Genomic DNA, 20,352 nt, shown 5'->3' on the forward strand with positions numbered 1-20,352 from the left:
CTGGGCAGAAAGAAACTAGTGCAGAAGTAGTGGGGGAGTAACATTTACAGGAGGGAGAGTTCTTGGTTTCAGTTCCAGCCCAGAGGGCAGATCTAAAGGAGAATCTGAAGCCAGAGATGCCACCCCTGCCTCCAATAACTGGAGATGAAAAGAACCCAATCTTAGAAAGTTATTATGGGAATAGAGAAGACTGGGGTTCATCTTCAGACAAGATGCTGGAGGAAAAAAAAAAGCCTCTCCCACTCCAAAGAGAAATGTCAAACGGAAATCTACCAAAAAAAGAATTTGTAGAAGATCTTTAAAACAAAAGACTTTGAAAAATCAAATGAGATAAATTGAGGAAATTTTTTAAAAAAGGACAATCCAAGAAAAAACAAAATTATGAAAACATCAACCATAAAAAGAGATCATACCTAGCAAAGTTAAACATAATCCTGAATAGAGGAAAAAATATATATTCCATGAATTGCCAGACTAAGGATTTTGTTGCAAAAGACCTGAATTTAATAGAAAATATGACATATGACAAATATGACAGATGACAGATCCAAAAGAAATATAAGATAAACATCAAAGACTAATGATAAGGGATTCAAAAAGGTCAAACTATTATTTTATAAGGATATATAAACTCTAAGATGGTCATTTGTAATTGGGTAGTTTAAAAGAAAAACTGGGGTAGAGTTGAGTAGTATGTGATTCTAAAACTCTAAAAAGCAAAACCATGTACAAAAAGAGTAATTATACAAATGAGGCATGGAAGGAAGAATTAACACAAAAGAATTAGATGGGGGAGGGAGGCTAGTGGATTTGGAATCCTACTTTCTTTAGGAAAGTAGTTAAAGAGGGAGCAATACATACACATATATAAACCTACATGCACACCTATATTTATAAAAGTCTTCTAAATTCAGAAAGAAATAAGAATAAGGGGAAAGAGTGGGGAGAAGATAAGGGAGATATTTTTAGACAGAATTGTACTCGATATTAAATTTAGATTAAAGAGAGAACATATGCATTTAGAAGGGAACAAAAGTTTTGTAAATTTATAAAGAAATAAGAGGGTTAGACAAAATAAGGGGGGGCTTCAAAGAATGTATAGATCAATGGGAATGGAATACCACAACATGTGTATTTGGAAAGTTTTAAGTGTCTTTTAAATTCAGATGAAAACCAAGAGGGCAAGGAAAAAGGTTTGGGGGAGAGGATAACGAAGGAATCCTTGAGAGTGTGGGTTAAGTAATAGAAAGCCAAAGTAGTGAAGTAAAGTAGAAATAAAGTAGAGAAGTCAGGAGGGATAGGAAAAATGAGTTATATACAAACAAAATAAAGATCAGGAGTAGAATTTATTATATTAAAAATAGCAGGGATGGTAATTATGATCTCAGACAAAGTTAAAGATAAAATAGATTAAAACAAAAGAGAAAATAGGGAAACCACACTAAATGTCAGCCATAAATTAATGAACATTATTTTAAATTAAAATAACTAGCCAGTCTACTATTGAAATATTGCTGGGGTGTAGAAAATGTTGAGTTGGTGGAATTAGAAAATTATGGAAAGACTTGGACTTATGAAGGAAGATATTGCCCACCTTCAAAGAAATAGAGGACAAAAATAGCACAACTTTACATAGATGTTTATGAATGCATATAAGTATATATGTGTATTATTTTAGATATCTATGTATATATGTATGCCTATGGTGTGTGTGTGTGTGTGTGTGTGTGTGTGTGTGTGTGTGTGTCTATGCTTAATTCTAGCCTTCTTGGGAGAGGGAAGAGGAAGAAGAAAAAAAGAAATAAAGTAAAAAGTACATAGCAAAGAACAAAAGAAAACCTACAAGGAAGCAAAGTAAAGATGGACAGTCCTGAACGTGATGTATAATATTTATTATATACACTTTCTTGAAATGGCAATTTGTTGCTTTATATTTTATATCCTCTTTTATGTTCTGCTGTGCACATGGCAATGCTTTTTTTCTTAACCTATTTTATATTTAAGTTTTAAATAATAAAAAAAGCCTTTCAAACATTTTCAGGCTGACATAAATATGAGAGGCAACAAAGTATAGTGAATGGAAAATTAGCCTTGGATTTTGGAAGCCCTGGGTTCAAGAATTGTTTCTGATGCATGCTGGCAGTGTAACTGTGGGTAAATCAATTAACTTTGTAATGTCTTAGGCAATTCTCTAAGACTATAAATGGGAGAACCTTTGTAGATCTGGTTAAATAGAAGGGGTTTCTTTAATCACAACTCCCTACATAAATGAAATTAAAGATCCCAGAACCAAAATAAAACTACAAAATTGGGGATATGACAACTATTAAATAGAACCACATACGCTTTATTATATAAACAAAGTTTTTTTTAGGAAATTAAAGCTTTTATTTTCAGTTCCAAGTGTTAAACCAAGAAAAAAAGTTTAATAAAAGAAAGTTTAACTATATATTTTAAGTTGTTTGTGATAACAACTGGGACTTATTTCCAGAGCTTAAAATTCATTTACCTTTTGATTTGACATCCTTGTACCATATAAAGCCGTGCTATTAAATTAGCAATAATGTTATCTGCTTCTGTCTTTGTATAACTTACTCCAACCAGATGGAACAGATATCCGAGAAGCCTTTTGAGAATAAAGAATCCACAGGATATACTGAGTCTAATGTTGCATTTCACCCTTGCTCTATTTAGTTTTAAATTGTTTCAATTGAATGTTTCTGGTATGAAGGGCAGAGCACAATGACAAATGCAGCAGACAGCTGGATTTCCAAGGACAGAGAAAAGATATGATATCCAGATCTAGATATTGTTCAGTTTTCTCCATTGCAGGAATCTAAGAAGCTATTGAAAATGTGACCTGTTACATACTAGAAATAGGTCAGAATTTCTTGACAAGAAGGATGTAAGAGTTATAAAGGATTGAAAAATTGGCTTTTCAAGTTTCTATTTAACTTGATATTATCTACTAGTCTATGTTACCCCCCCTCTAAATTCCTATTGATCTAATATCCTACATAATAAACATCTGAACTTATGATAATGACTAGAGATTTTCATTTAAGATTTTCAAAGTTCCTTAATATATGTTAATTCATTTTCTCCTCAAAACAATTCTGTGCAGTAAGTACCATTCTTATTCCCATTATACAGATGAGGGAACTGAGGCCTGAAGAAGTTGCCCATGTATCTGTAGCATGATTCACACTCAGGTTCACCTCAAGTGTTTCTTACACCAAATTCTACACTTTATACACTATGCCAACTGGCTGTTTCTATGATACCTTTAGCTATGTTGATTACTGCTACTACTAACTTTCATTTATATAGTGCTTTAAGGGTTTCAAAGATCTGTACCTTTAATACTCATCATAACTCTGTGAAATAGATACTACTGCTATTCCTAAACTGAGAGTTGTGACTTGCTCAGGATTACACCACTAGAAAATGCCAGATTGGAATTCAAATCATCATGATTCCAAGCCCAGCACTTTTAACCACAATGCCACAAGCAGATGATGTTGCAAATTCAACTGGGGAAACATTATGTAATTATGTATTATTATTATTATGTAATTCACTGTATTATTATATATTTTGTAATTCACTGATCCTAGAACTTGGTTTGCATAAAAAAGACTAATGATCAACATTTATTAAGTCCCTACTGTGTGCATTAACCAGGCTGTGTGCAGAGCACTATGTTAGGCATAGAGGCAAAGGCAAAATTTATAAAAGACACCATGCATGTTTTCAAAAAGCCTATAGGTTAGTAAAGGAATATAATAGAAATCCTCATAACTCTATTCCATAATATTAATTGATGAGCAAATTGGGGAATTATAAAACAAAGTGCTCTGTGTAATCTGAGTGAAGATTAATTGACAGAAATATATGACAAATTACTCAATTCCTTTTTTTCTCTATCAAACTGATATTTCATCCTTACTCTTTTTCTTCCTTTAGAAAACACTTCACTAAATAATATGAACTTATCAGATCAGAGTTTAATTGGTTCACTAGCAAGCTAGTGTTCCTGATGTGAGCCAAATGTCTTTCTATAGACAAGACCAGGAAAAAAAATTATTATTTGGCTAATATACTATACCAAGGACTTAACCTACATTGTCTGGATATGGTCCCAACTCTTCAAATTTATTTTGTTAATGATGAACTAGGATAATATTACAATGCTGATAATCCAGGAGTGAGGAAAATGTACATGTGGCTATTCTATCAATTGTGAAGGAAATTAGTTATTTTTTATAAACAAAGCAAAAAAACCTTAGGTGTAGATATGTTCTACTTTAATTTTAACCATAGTAAAATGAAGCATTAAAGGTATAGCTAATGTTATCACAGAAAATGTAATCTTTATTTCACATGAATTATCTAATTTTATAACTACAACAATCCCATGAAGTGGATAATCTAGGGCCCTAGAAGGAGTCCTCAAACTATGGCCTCAGCCAGATGCGGTAGCTGAGGACAATTATCCCCCTCACCCAGGACTACGAAGTTTCTTTATTTAAAGGCCCACAAAACAAAGGTTTTGTTTTTACTATAGTGCGGCTCTCCAATAGTCTGAGGGACAGTGAACTAGCTCCCTATTTAAAAAGTTTGAGGAACCCTGGTAGGCACTGTGGCTTAAAATAGATCATACTCCTTATGGTTGGTTTAAGACCAGACTTATGATGGTTGGTTAACATGTCAAGATTTGGGTTTCTTGACCAATGTTAAGAACATTTACACTGCTAGTGTTTGAGTTTTCAAGCCAACAAACTTCCAAATTAAATCAGGTGGTGTGGATTAAGAGAAACAGAAGAGGGTGCTATTGAAATATATTGAATGACAAGAGAAATACTGACAAAAAACAAAGATTAGATCTGCTGTGTGTTACTATAACAAAAGAGATTCAACAAGAAAGGTGGGTTTTTTTTTTCTTCATTAGCACTACTTATAATCATTGCCACATGCTGTCATTATATGAGTATTCATTGTTGCTGTGTATTTCTGAAATATGTTTTTAAGATTGACTTATATTTTATTTTTTGGTTTTCCCTCAAATATTTTGAGAACGTTAGAGAATCAACTAAAAAACTACTAGAAACAACAACTTTAGCAAAGTTACAAGATATAAAACAGATCCACATAAAGCATTAGTTTTTCAATATGTTACCAACAAAGTTGAGTATCAAGAGATACAAAGAGAAATTCCATTTAAAACAACTGCAGATAATATAAAATATTTGGCAGTCCACCTGCCAAGACAAAGTCAGGAGTGATAAGAACAACATTTAAAAACACTTTCCATACAAATAAAGTCAGATCTAACTAGAAGAATATAAAATACTCATGGGTAGGTTGAGCTAAAATAATAAAAATGACAATTCTACTTAAATTAATCTACTTATTCAATGCCTTAGCAATCCAACTGCCAATAAATAATAAAAAAAATTATCTGGAAGAACAAAAGGTTAATAATTTAATCTAAGAATGGAAGGTACTAACAACTATTAGATCAGGAAGATCTGTTGGAAAAGATGAACTAATTTGTTTGTTATTACCCTTAAGATCCAAATCACGTACCCACTTTAACCTTATCTTGGTATATGGTGTGAGATATTGATTTGCCCCCAGTTACTGCAATGCTATTTTCTATCTTTACCAGCATATTTTTTTTCCTTAACAAATAGTGAGTTCTTATCCCTGAAGTTGAAGTCTTTGGGTTTATCAAATAGTAGATTGCTATAGTAATTTATTGCTGTGTCTTGTGTACCTAACCTATTCCATGGATTCATCATTCTGTTTCCTAGGCAGTATCAAATCATTTTGATGATTGCCACTTTATAATATAGTTTTAGATCTGGTATTGCTGGGCCATCTTCCTTTGCATTCTCTCCCCTCCCCCCATCAATTCCCTTGATGAAAAATGTTGTCAATGCTTTTTTTTGTTGTTGTTGTTATTCAGAGCTTTCAAATAGTCAAATAATTCTTAAAAAATCTTTCCTGGATCTATTTTCTAGGCAAGTTGTTTTTCCAATGAGGTCTTTTACATTTTCTTCTATTTTTTCATTCTTTTGATTTTGTTTGACTCATTCATAACATCATAACAACTCATTAGTCATTAGTTTCAACTTGCCTAATTCTAATTTTTAAGAAACTGTTTTCTTCAGTTAGCTTGTATACCTCCTTTTCCATTTAGCCAATCCTATCAAGGATTCTGGCCAATCCAAGAAGGATTTTTGGGTTTGAGATCATTCACCCTCCCCTTTAAGGATTAGCATGTAAGAATGTTGACATTGTTCTTGTCTGAATTTGTGTTTTGATCTTCCCTATCATATTAGTAGTTATTTGTGGTCAGGATTGTTGTTTTTTATTTTTTATTTTGCTCATGTTTTGTGTATTTTGTGACTTTTAAAGTTAAACTTTCTTTCTGCACCACTGTCCCAAGTGGGACAGTTGGACATTGTCTCAAGATTCTTTTGCTGGGAGCTGGTCACTCGGATGTTGATAGCTTGCCCACTTTGCTGTTGATATTAATTAATTAATTAATTAAGTGTTCTAAAAGCTATCTTCTGGAACAAAGAGGCATACACTTTAGAACTACAAAGGATTTTAGTGCACATATTTCTATATATTGAGTTTACATGTTAAAAAATTAGGTCCTTTTAGGTTAAATAACTCACCCACTATAACAAAGGTACCAGGGGGAAGCAACAGAATTTAAAACTAGCTCTTCTGACTTTCAGTAGAATTCCTTTTACTATCATATGAATCAATATGATATAGCAAATAGCTTCTCTCATTAACAAGTGTCCTAAAGAAGCAATTAGGATCCTTATATAAGTACTTCACTCCTTTGGGCAACCTTAAATCTGTGTCCTTATAGTAACAAGTCAGAAAGATGAGCTGCATACTGCTGTATCTAAATAATGTTAATTATTCAGGTATACTTACAAGGACTTTCAGAGAGCTAGAATGTAGGCTGCACTCAGACACTCTCTTGCATTATTCCTTATGTTATGATATTGCTTGAACATCTGTGTTAGTACATGTAAATAGTTATAATAGTATTGTATGATGGTTAGGACAGAATGGTATTTCTGGGAATGGTGGTTAAGAGAAATGAGCAGAAGAAGGGAGGGCATAAATGGATGTACTGTTGCTCCCACATCAAGACAACTAGGAGTAGATGAGTTGAACTCAGAATTTGATATTAGTGTAGAGTTTTGTTTAGGAGAGCACTTGGGGAATTGTCACCATCTAGGAACCATCTACCCAGGAAATTCAACCTTATATCTGAAGCAAAGGAAGGAATCTGATTGTATTTTGGAGCCAGCTCAATGAGCTTCCTCAGGAGCCTATTAAACATTCAGTATGAGAATTTACACCTCAGAACTCTGCAAACACTGCAAATCAGGGTTTGATTTATTGTTTTATGGATTGTCTAGACTTAAGAAAGTGTTTGCAATGCAACTCATACTTTAAAAAGTGTGTCATGCAAATACTCCTAGAACTATACAACCAAGGACATGCTAAGGGTGAGGATAATGAAGTATACTATGGCCAAGATTCTAGTTTGCTTGAAGAGATACTATCTATGGCTTCTGTCTTCAAATGGTTGAAGGACAACATTTTGAGAAAAGAACAATCTTTTGGCAAGAAATAGATTTATTTGACCTGGTGAGAAGAACTTATAACATAGGTGGAAAGTATGGGGTTCAATTGAACTACTGGTTCAAAACAAGGAAGAGCTAATAAAAAAAAAAATTAAATGAGGAATCCTGGTGAAGCAAGGGATTTCTTTGTCTCTAAAGACTTTCAAGCTAGGACTAAATTATCACACATTGGTGATAAAATGGAGTTGATTCTTCATAGAATAAGAGTTCTGACTGAATCACTGCTAAGATTCCTTTTAGCTTTGAAACTATAATGTACCTTGTATTTATCTTTCTTATATTTTATATATCCTTCCTGAAAGTAGCTGAATGAGGTACTGGATAGTGATTAGAACTTGATCACATATCAAAGATTAAGGTCATTCACAACATCCAGGCTATCCTCAGTTATCTTGACATTTGTTCTGCTACTAGACATTGATGGGCTCAGGAAGAGACAATGAAGCTGACAACTTTGACTCATTTAAATCTAGTTCATGTGCAAGTGATCACTACTATTCATTGTGTTCAGAACTGTCCATCTTTGCTTTCTTGTAAGTTTTCTTTTATTCTCTGCTGTGCACTTTTTATTATTATTTTTTATCCTTTCTTCTTTCTCCCTCACCCCCCAAGAAGGCTATGATTAAGCTCATATAAATTCATATATATAATGTGTATATATACATACATAGATATCAATAATCATATACAAATATACATATATACATCTATGTAAGGCTTTATTATATTTGTTTGTCCTCTGTTTCTCTCAAGATGGAGATCATCATCTTTCATAAGTTCAAATCATTCCATATTTTTCTAAATCCACCAACTCATTATTTCATATGCCATAATAATATTCCAATCTTATACTGTCTAAATATTTTCAATAATTTAAAATTTTCTCTATTTTAAATAATTCTAAAACAATATAGATTAATATGACTGACATATAGCATAATTTTCCTAATTTTCCTTTTTGATTAAATCTATTTTAGCTTTAACTTTGAGATCAATGAATATTAACCCCTGCTTCTTTTTCTAATAAATTCTATGTCTGTGAATATCTCTTATTTTCTATCCCTGCCATCTCCTCTGCTTTATTTCTATCTGCTACTTTGTCTTGCTATTATTTAATTTACCCCCCCTCCTCCCAGGATCCCTCCTTCTCTTCTCTCCAACTGTTTCCCTTCCTCTTTATCCCATTTCTGTGATGTCATTGGTCCTTTTTGAAAATGAAGAACAACAATTTTATATGCCCTCATATGTCTCATTTTTGTCTTTCTAATCTTGGCACCTAACATTTGCCTGATACATGGCAGGGACTTTATAAATGATTGTTGATTGAATGATTAATAGTACAATAATGGAAAAAATGGCTCCCTAGATACATTCTACAGTAAAATTATAAAGCAGCTACTTATATCCCAAAGGCAAAACACCACAATCAGAATTATACATGAGCGTAACTACTTGCTAAAAGAAGATGAAAAATTTTTTTTAAAGTCAAGAATTTTAGGCAGTAACACCCCCACTTTTATTAGCATTTCTCCCTTAGGGCATATTTTTCTTTCAGTATCCCAGTTCCTTATCAAATAAACACTTTCACCTTGCCAGTCTTTTGAATTGGAGTTAGTCTGTAGAAATACTTTTTGTGCCAATAAATTTTGTTCCATTATAAAACAGCTGGTTACCTTCTCATTATTCCATAAACTGGCATGATGATTTACTATAAATACCAAAAAAGGGAACATTCCATTTATGCTAAATCCTAGAAAAATGCATTTAATATCAAAGAGTCATTCGAGAAAGAACTATTAGAATCCACTACAAATTACTTCATAAATGTTTTCACCCTTAAAAGTTATTGTATAAATTGAACAACTTTTTAAAGGAAAATATGCTTTCACTACACAAATATATTCACCAATTTCAAAGTAATACATTCCAACACCACCATACACTCCATTTACAGGGGACTAAAGAAAAGGACAATGAATAGAGAGACTGAATAAGTAATAGACATTCACAGTAGGTATAGTATAATTCCCATCCTTGTGAATATAAGAATCAAATATTTCTACACCCATTCTTTCTTGTCTAATATACTTTAAAAGAAATAGAAAAGACTTTCCTCTTACTTTGCATCCTCTCACAATTAAATCCCCTTGGAATCTATGCTCCCATTGGTTTCCATTTTCTTTTCTAAATAAAGTTTTAAAATTTCAATTCTCTACTTAAGATACCTTAATAAACAAACTCTGTCTGCTAGTTCCTCTGGCTCTTATTTTGAGAAGCATATAGATCACTTTTTTTTTTCAGACTTGAAGTTGAATTCTATTATTCTGTGGGTTGTTTGAATGGCAGCATATTATTCTCAGGATTTTGTCTGCTAGAAATTTTTCCAGGGATTTTTTTTTAAATCAACTTGTTTCCATTTTCTTTTATTTCTTTCTTTCTGTCATTTGAGTTTTCTCTTTATTATTCTCCCTCCTCCATCCTCCCCTCCCCCCACATATTGAGAATGTTTCAAAAACTTCTAACTTTTAGGGGAGGTAGACAAACTTTTTTTTCTTTTTTCTTTTTTTTTGTGGGGTTAGAGAGGCAATTGGTATTAAATGACTTGTCCGAAGTCATACAGATAGTAAGCATTAAGTGTTTGAGACTGGATTTGAACTCGGGTCCTCCTGACTTCAGAGCCGATGCTCTATCCAAGATGCCATCTAGCTTCTCCACTTGTCTTCTTAATAATATACATTGCCTGTCCCAAGTATAGCATGTAGTACTTGCTGTAGGCAAGATTCCATTTATGGTTCTAATTGGTAATAAGATCAATTGTTAGTCTTGAGTTTGTAGAGTTTTTTAATGTGTAGTTGGAGGTAAACAACATGCCCATCAGATATTCTGTATCCAAAGAACACTGTGAAAACCCAAGGGGAAAATATGTTGGGTCCCTGTAATGCTAGAAGTGGACACATTTGTTCCCCATATCTGTGTATTACTGTTCCTGTGAACTCATGCTTCCAAAAAAGTGTGTTTGTGGAGGGATGCAATTGAAATTTAATGGGAGGGATGGGAAAAGAGGAATGGTATATTATAGCTACTGTTCTTTTGATTCAATCTCAGTAATGATTTCCTTTATTTTGGCCTAACGATATACTCTGACTACATAAGGGAAATGAACCTGTGGGGGGTCATGAGGTATATTTAGGAGCATATGCCCACAGAATTCTTGACATAGTTATAAGCCCAGAGGACTTAAGCCTTGAGTGAGATTTGAAAGGATGGTCCAGAGGGGACCCTGCATATGAATAAACATATAGTTGTGTAGCATTAAATAGGTGATAAAATATAAAGCAATTTCATTTTGTTGGAGCTGTTAGCATGTCTAAGTATTATTGATGGCAAACTGGAAACCACTAGCTATTTTCCTTCATTCACATGATTCACACTGAATTAATAGGTGACATTTTGAAAGTAGAACTTCACATATGGCACAAGTTAAAGTATTCATGCACTGCATTTTATGACCTCATTAAAGGAAATAACGACCTTCTCAAAACTATAATGCCAAGCTCAAAACACAATTTTTAAAAATTATTTGTTTTTGTGTATTCATGTTTTACAATTCTTTTTCCTTTATGACTAAATGATTATTTGGAATTTCTTTAATTATTCTATATACTTAGATTACTTAAGTAAGAGATACTGTTTTTGACAAGTTCTACCATATCTTGGAAATGAGCTCATGCTCCAATTTCTGAAAATAATTAGATTTTCATGTTTTAGACAACTTTATTTAGATTATCTTTATTATTTAGTGAGAAACTTAATTATTGTGTCACAACATATATGTTGATATTTTTCTTAAGTCTATATACTAGTAAATAGAGATTGATTTTTTACAAAGCTTTAAAAAGCCAAAGTTTTAAAAATAATCTTCTTAAAAATGCCTTTTTAAAAATAATTCAATGATACTCTTAACTAACTTAGTCGAGTAGTGTTTATGCTTTAAAACATTTTGGTGATAAATACAGTTGGAACAAGGCTGAATCTTGGTCATTGATTATTGGTTTTATTTTTTGCTTATATTTTAACTTCATTTTCTATAATTCAATTTCAATTGAAGTTGTTACCAGATAAAAAAATGCAGGTTTATAGATTAGTGTTATATTTTAGTATTATCAGCAGTTAAGTCATATTAGATCAGTCTTTCCTATATATATACACACACATTGAAATGAAATAATATTTAGGCTAAATATCAAATAGGCAATGCTAAACTTGAAAAAATATCAATGGGGATAGAAGTAGGGATGGTGGCAGTAGTGACTTGGGAGATGTTTTTATAATTATGTGATTTTGTTTGAATTTGAAAATTGTTTTTTATTTTGCTAGCCACAGATTTTTGTAGGTATTCAGAGGAACTGACTTTCCTGAAAAACATGATCAGAACAGTTTCAGGACAGGTATTCAGAATCTCTGGGTCACTGTTCTTTTGATCACATTGGCAATTCATTTTTAAACATGTGGGATTTCTTGAATAAACGTTTGTTGATAAATATGAAACTCCATATTCACCTGGAGTAGTTCAGGAGAACAAAGTAGCAGGTAGAAATTCCTCCCAAAGCACAATACATTACCCATTTTCCCTTGTGACACACCTATTTCTGTTATTTCAGTGAATAAAGCATCTCAAACTAAAATTTTCTATGTACTGCCTTAATTGATGCCTTGTAAAAAAAAAAAAAAACAAAGAGAAAAACACTCTAGAAAGATTAAAAAATGGTACTGTAAATTTTGCAATGTGATGCTTATTAGACTGAGCAAACAATTTTCTGCCAAGGAAAATCAGTTCCACCTCTAAATTCAGAAGCCTAAAGTTTTTCAGCTCTCTTCTTTCTCTGTAACACAAGTGAAGAATCCATTTGCAAAGTAGTCTGAAAGTCCTAATGGATAATATGTGTCTTCTGGAGGATCAAGAATGTCATTATAAATAATGTAATATAATAAAATGACAATTCTATCTCAATTAATCCATTTATTCAGTGCTGTGCCAATTCTGTGCCAAAAAGCTACTTTACAGAGTTAGAAAAAATAATAACAAAATTCATCTGGAAGAACAAAAGGTCAAGAATTTCAAGGAAATTAATGAAAAAAACCAAATGAAGGTGGCCTGGCTGTACCAGATCTAAAAGTATATTATAAAGCAGCGATCATCAAAACCAAAAAACTTAGTACTGACTAAGAAATAGAGTAATTGGTCAGTGGAATAGCTTAGGTTCATAAGACACAATAGTCAATGACTATAGTAATCTGATGTTTGATAAACCCAAAGAACCCAGTTTCTGGGATAAGAACTCATTATTTCACAAAAATTTCTGGGAAAATTGGAAAATAGTGTGGTAGAAACTAGGCATTGACCAACTCCTAACACCCTATACCAAGGTAAGGTTGAAATGGGTTTATAATTTATTCATTCATTCATTCATTTTTTTTCTTTTCTTTATGAAAGCTTTTTATTTTTCAAAACATGTGCAGGGACAATTGTCCATGCTAATTCAACATTAGTTCTTGTAAAACCTTAGGTTCCAATTTTTCCCACTTTTTCCCTACCCCCTCCTCTAGATGACAAGTGGTTCAATATATATTAAACATGGTAGAAATATATGTTAAATCCGATTAAGGTATACATATTTATACAAATATCTTGCTGCACAAAAAAAAAATTAAGTCAAACCAGAAAAAAAAGATGAGAAGAAAAATAAAATGCAAGTAAACAACAACAAAAAGATTAAAAATGCTATGTTTTGGTCCACACTTAGTTCCCACAGTCCTCTTTCTGTGTCTTCATTATTAAACAATTGGAACTAGTGTGAATCATTTCATTGTTGAAGAGAGCCCCATTCATCAGAATTGATCATTGTATAATCTTATTGCTGTATATAACAATTCCTGGTCCTGCTCATTTCACTTGGCATCTTCTTATAAGTCTCTCCAGACTTCTCTGAAATCATCCTGTTGATCATTTCTTATAGAATGATAATATGACATAACGTTCATATACCATAATTTATTCAGCCATTCTCCAATTGATAGGCATTCACTCGGTTTCCAGTTTCTAGCCACTAACATTTTTGCACATGTGGGTTCCTTTCCCTCCTGTAAGATCTCTTTGGGGTATAAGCCCAGTAGAAACACTGCTGGGTCAAAGGGTATACACAGTTTGATAGCCCTTTGAGCATATTTCCAAATTGCTCTCCAGAATGATTGGATCAGTTCATATCAGTCCACCAACAATGTATCAGTATCCCAGTTTTCTCACATTGTCTCCAACAATTGTCATTATCTTTTCTTGTCATTTTAGACAGTCTGAGAAATCTGTAGTGGTATCTCAGAATTGTCTTAATTAGCCTTTCTCTGATGAATAATGATTTGGAGCATCTTTTCATATGACTAGAAATAGTTTCAGTTTCTTCTGAAAATTGTTCATATCCTTTGACCATTGAATTCTTATAAATTTGAGTCAATTTTCTATACATTTTAGAAATGAGGCCTTTATCAAACCTTTGAATGTAAAAATGTTTTCTCAGTTTATTGCTTCCCTTCTCATCTTGTCTGCATTACTTTTGTTTATACAAAAACTTTTAAATTTAATATAATCAATATTATCTATTTTGTGATCAATAATTATCTCCAGTTCTTCTTTGGTCACAAATTCTTTATGGATTCATGATTTAAACAAAAGAGTGATACAATAAGCAAATTAGAAGAACAAAAGATAGTTTTAATCTCAGATCTGTGGAGAAGAATGGAATTTATCACCAAAAAAGAACTAGAGTACATAGTGAAATACAAAATAGATTATTTTGATTATATACAATTAAAAAATATTTTGTGCAAACAAAATCAATGCAGACAAGATTAGAAGGGAAGCAGAAAACTGGGGGAAAATTCTAATAAAGACCTCATTTCTAAAATATGTAGAATAAATTTATAAGAATACAAGCCACCCTCCAATTGATAAATGATCAAAGAATATAAACAATTTTCAGATGAAGAAATTGAAACCATTTCTAGTCATATAAAAAAAGACTCTAAATTACTGTTGATCAGAGAAATGCAAATTAAGACAACCCTGAGGAACCACTACACACTTTTCAGATTGGCTAAGATGATAGGAAAAGATAATGATAAATGTTGGCGGGGATGTGGGAAAACTGGGATACTAATAAATTGTTGGTAGAATTGTGAACTGATCTAACCATTCTGGAGAGCAATTTGGAACTATGTCCAAAGAGCTATTAAACTGTGTCTATCCTTTGATTCAGCAGTTTTTCTACTGGGCCTATATCCAAAGAGATCATAAAAAAGGGGAAAGAACCCACACGTGCAAAAATGTTTGTGGCAGCCCTTTTTATGGTGGCAAGGAACTGGAAGCTAAATGGATTTCCATCAATTGGAGAATGACTGAATAAATTGTGGTATATGACTATTATGGAATATTATTGTTCTATAAGAAATGACCAGCAGGATGATTTCAGAGAGGCCTGGAGACACATACATGAACTGATGCTAAGTGAAGTGAGAAGAACCAAGAAATCATTGTACATGGTAACAACAAGATTATGTGAAGATCAACTCTGATGGATGTGACTCATTTCCACAATGAGGTGGTTCAGGCCAATTCCAAGATACTTGTGATGGCGAGAGACATCTGGATGGAGAGGACTGTTGGGACTGAGTGTGGTTCACAACATAATTTTTTCACCTTTTTTGTTTTTTACTTGCTTTTTGTTTTTTTTTTTCTCATTTTCCCCCTTTTTGATCTGATTTTTCTTATGCACCATGATAAATGTAGAAATATATATATAAGAATTGTACATGTTTAGCATATATCAGATTACTTATTGTCTAGGGAAAGGGGTTGGGGAAGAGACGAAAAAAAATGTGTAATATAACATTTTGCAAGGGTGAATATTGAAAACTATCTCTGCATGTGTTTTGAAATAAAAGAAACTATTATTTATTAAAAATAAATTAATGTAGCTGGGGAAAAAAGAATGCCATTATATTAGGCTGTAATTAGAATTGATTGCACCTGATCCTAAAACAAAATCTTTGCATGTACAGAGGTTCAAAGAAAATTATATAATCTATCAGTAAGCATATCTACATCTGAATTATGTCTTTTTCCATAAACATGAAAAACAAGATGTTCTCATATATTGTGCTGTAGTGTTATCTACATCTGAGAGAAGAGCAGAATGCCTTTACAAAAAAGAACAACCACATTCTTTGTGGAAAACTTACAGAAAGCAGTATTTGGATGGCGCTATGGATGACCTCCAGGTACTGAAAGTCAATCACACAGCCTGTCACAGAGACATAAGTGTAGTCATCCATCATTCCATGAGCCGAAGGTGGCAGCACTCTCCGTACACAACCTGGTCCATGTTCTCTCCACCAAGACCGGTGCACTGAGATGTTAAATGTCATTAGGTCGGTATCCTGTGTAGTGAAGGGAAAGGGGAAAGATCTTGTTATATTACTATCTTGAATCCAGTTTAGAGGAAGAAATGTAATTTTGGTGTTTAATTAAAAACAGCAGGGGGGAAAGTGAAATGATCAGTTTGTATATGAGATATTAACTAAAAAACCTTATAAATTCTATGGTTAAGCTTTTAAGCTATAGTTATCATCATTGAAACTAATTGTTTGAGAGAGAAGTAATAAATTACCAAGGTCACAGCAAGTCAGGAATTCAGAGACTAGATCCTCTAGTTGTTTTATTAAAACAACAACAATTTGTTTTCCACATTGTGAAACACAGTGAATATAAACCCAATGTATATCTAAAGTATTGAGATTGATCTCAAAAAGCATACTAGAACTTATATATGCAAATAACAACTCAAACTAATGCAACAGCTAAAGGTACACAAAATAGGTTTCTTTCAAAAATTCTATGAATAAGAAAGGACTAACTTTATTATCCATATTTTACAGAAGAAGAAATTAGATTTTTTAAAATAGTATTTTATTTTCCCAAATCCATACAAAGAAAGTTTTCAACATTTACTTTTGCAAAACCTTGTCTTCATTTTTTTTCTCTTCCCCCTTTTCTTCTACCCCAGGATAGCAAGTAATCCTATATAGGTTAAACATGTTCAATTCTTCTAAACATATTTCCATATTCATCATGCTGAACAAGAAAAATCAGATCAAAGTGGGGAAAAAAATGAAAAAGAAAAAAACCAAGCAAACAACAACAAAAAGGTGAAAATATTATACTTTGATCCATATTCAGTCTCTATAGTTCTCTCTCTGGATGTAGATGACACTTTCCATCATAAATATATTGTAATTGTCTTGGATCCCTGTATTTCTGAGAAGAGCTATAAGTCTATCACAATTGATTATCACATAATCTTGCTGTGACTGTGTGATGCTGCTGGTCTTGCTCACTTCACTTAGCATCAGCTCATGTATGTCTTTCCAGGTTTTTCTGAAATCAGCCTACTCATCATTTTTTATAGAATGATAATATTCCATTGTATATTGTACATTGCATGTACAATCATTTATTTAGCCATTCTCCAACTGATGGGCATCCACTCAATTTCCAGTTTCTTGCCACTACTAAAAAGGGCTGCTACAAAAATTTTTGCACATGGGGTCCTTTTCCCTCTTTTATGATCTCTTTTGAATACAGATCCTATAGAGACATTGTTAGATGAAAGGGCACACACAGTTTGATAGCTCTTTGAGCAGAGTTTCAAATTGCTCTCCATAATGTTTGGATCATTTCACAACTCCAGCAACAATGTATTAGTGTCTCAATTTTTCCACATCCTCTCTAACATTTATCATTTTCTTTTCCTATCTTTTTGATCAATCTGAGAGGTATATAGTGGTACCTCAGAGTTGTCTTAATTTTCACTTCTCTGATCAACAGTGATTTAGAGCATATTTCATATGACTAGAAATGGCTTCAAGGAAATTGAATTTTTGAGAAGTTAAATTACAAGTCACAAAACCATTAGTGAGTGTTGAAAGAAAGATTTGAATCAAGATCTTCTGATTCAAAGTTTAATATTCTTTGTAATTTCAGTCATGTCTGACTCTTTATGACCACATTTGGGGTTTTGTTGGCAAAGATCCTGGAGTAGCTTGCCATTTCCTTCTCTAGCTCATTATACAGATGATGAAACTGAGGCAAACTATGTTAGATAACCTGACCAGAACCAGACAGATAAATAAGTGTCTGAGGCCAAATTTGAACTTTGTATATTAGTCTTCCTGAAGTTAGATTACTTTATCCACTGTGTTACTCAGCTGCCTACTCTTTCAGCTGTGCTATGCCCATAGAAGCCTAAACTGTTTAGCATGGAAAGCTAGATAATGTTCTCATCTCTTAAATATTTTTTTAGAATTTCTTTCAAAATTTGCATCATTTTCTTCTGAATATTTCAGTGAATATTCTTCTTTTGAACATGGGTCTGAATTGAAAACCAGCAAATATATTTCTTTTGAACACAGGTTTGAATCGGAAACCACTAAAAGACACCTGAAGATAGTATAATGCTATATTAATAAAATTTAATTAATTGAAAACATTAATAAAATATTTCTAGATGAAGAAAAGTAAAAATACAATTATACTTTGCAAAGCTTAAGTAGGGTGTATAGTATTGTGTCCAGCTCAGGGTATCATATTTAAAAGAGGCTTTGGCAAACTGGAGCACAGCTAAACAAGATGCTTTAGATTATAATTGTTCAATAAATCATATCCAATGAGAAATGACTGAGGAAGATGAAGATCTTTAGCCAAGTATCCTGCTCTTCTCCAGGACAAATTTTTTCTTATAACTCTTGAACAAAGGAACTGATTTCAGGAGCTGCAGTGGCAAGAGAGGAATTTTTAGTTGCTTTGCTTTGTGGTCTAGGAGTATCTTCATGAAGTGCACAGGAAAAAATGCCCATAAACTCTAAGGGATTTTTCTAATGGTAATTATTTTATTTCAATGTTACTCTGCGATAAATGATTTTCTAATCAATCAAAACAGTTACATTCAATATGGATTCTTAACCAACGTTTTTGAATTATCTCCCAACAACAGGTGATCTTTACTTGCTTAAAGTTCTCATGTAATTCTGTTTCAACTCTTTCCTTTCTTCTCTAAAGAGTATGGTTTAGAACAAATGGCTTGGTTTAGACAATAGAATCCAAATCTTTCCTCAGACCTCTTTACAATGGGGATAACATTTTCTGCCTCATAGAATTGTGGTGCACATCAAATGAGACACTTTAAGTAAAGCACATTTATATATATTAAAATGGTATACACATGTAGATTATTATCATCTCTTGTAGCATCTATATGATTATGTATACATAAACAACAGCGATGTGGTACAGTAGACAGAGTACAAAGCCAGGAGTCAGAAAGATAAATTTCTGATTTCAAACCTGGCCTCAGACACATGAGCTGATATCCTAGGCAAGTTACTACCCTGTCTACCTCAGTTTCCTCATCTCTAAAATGAGTTGGAGAAGGAAATGGCAAACCAGTCCAGTATTTTGCCAAGAAAATCCCAAAATAGGGACATGAAGAGTCATATGCATCTAAAAATGACTGAACCACAAGATGGTAATGTAGAAACCCCACTCCCATATCTATATACTTTAGCAGTGGTTCTCAAACTTTTGTTTTCAGTATTTTTATCCTATTAAAAATTATTGAGGATCTCTCCAAAGCGTTTTTGTTTATTTGGATTATATTTATGGACATTTACCATATTGGAAATAAAAACTATTTTTGAATTTGTAGACCCTCTAAAAGGGTTTCAGAGATCCCCAGGATTCTCTAGACCATACTTTGAGAGCCACTGCCTTAGAGGAATGTATATAAATTTCTTTGGAGGATTTATTAAATGTTATGATTTAGAGTTGTACAAGGTTAGAAGGTATGGAAAGGTTGCAATTTTCAGGAGTAGAAAAAAATAGAAATGAAATCACTAAAATCATGGATTCAATTTAAATACTTATCCTCCCTATTAGATTATATAAACTTTAATGAAAGGTTGGTGATTTCACAGAGAAGAAAAGAATCAAAATATTTCAGATTGGAAGAGCCAGCTGATTTGGTTGCTCTTCTTGAATTGTGTCTTATTCTATATGAACTTATGACTTTGTGGGTTTGTTTGTGGGGTTTTTCTGGCAAAGATGTTGAAGTGGCTTGCTATTTCGTTCTCCAAATCATTTTACAGATAAGGAAACTGAGGCAAATGGGATTAAGTGACTTGTCCAGAGTGATATAGCTAATAAGTGCCTGAAACTGTATTTGAATTCAGGTATTCCTAACTCCAGCGCTGGCACTCTGTCCACTGCACCACCTAGCTGATTTAACCCATTCCCAATAATAGGACTATTTTCTACAACATGGCCAACACATAATTTGTTAGAATGTTGGTTTCTTAAGAACAGTGGTGGTTTCAATTCTTTGTATTTGTATCCCCTGAATCTAACAGTGTATATGACACACAGTAGGTGCTCAGTAAATTTTTGATTAACTAGTATATTTTCTCCCTGTTCTTGAACCAATACTGAGCAGGACACAATTTCCAAAGTAAGCATTCATTAAATGTTTGTGAAAGGAAATGGAATTGAACTGCTCTATATTGCACT

General features: G+C 32.8%; 1 protein-coding gene across 1 annotated transcript in view; it reads right to left on the reverse strand.

Annotated features, from left to right (window-relative positions):
- The window catches only part of NKAIN3 (sodium/potassium transporting ATPase interacting 3), an 810,186-nt gene that overhangs the window by 170,223 nt on the left and 619,611 nt on the right, over positions 1-20,352 (reverse strand). Inside the window, exon 4 of the mRNA XM_051973659.1 lies at positions 15,975-16,172. Coding sequence (XP_051829619.1) covers positions 15,975-16,172 — 198 coding nt within the window. The remainder of the gene's footprint in view (positions 1-15,974; positions 16,173-20,352) is intronic.

This window comes from Antechinus flavipes, chromosome 1 (genome assembly GCF_016432865.1).
Source record: "Antechinus flavipes isolate AdamAnt ecotype Samford, QLD, Australia chromosome 1, AdamAnt_v2, whole genome shotgun sequence".
Taxonomy (NCBI): Eukaryota; Metazoa; Chordata; class Mammalia; order Dasyuromorphia; family Dasyuridae; genus Antechinus; species Antechinus flavipes.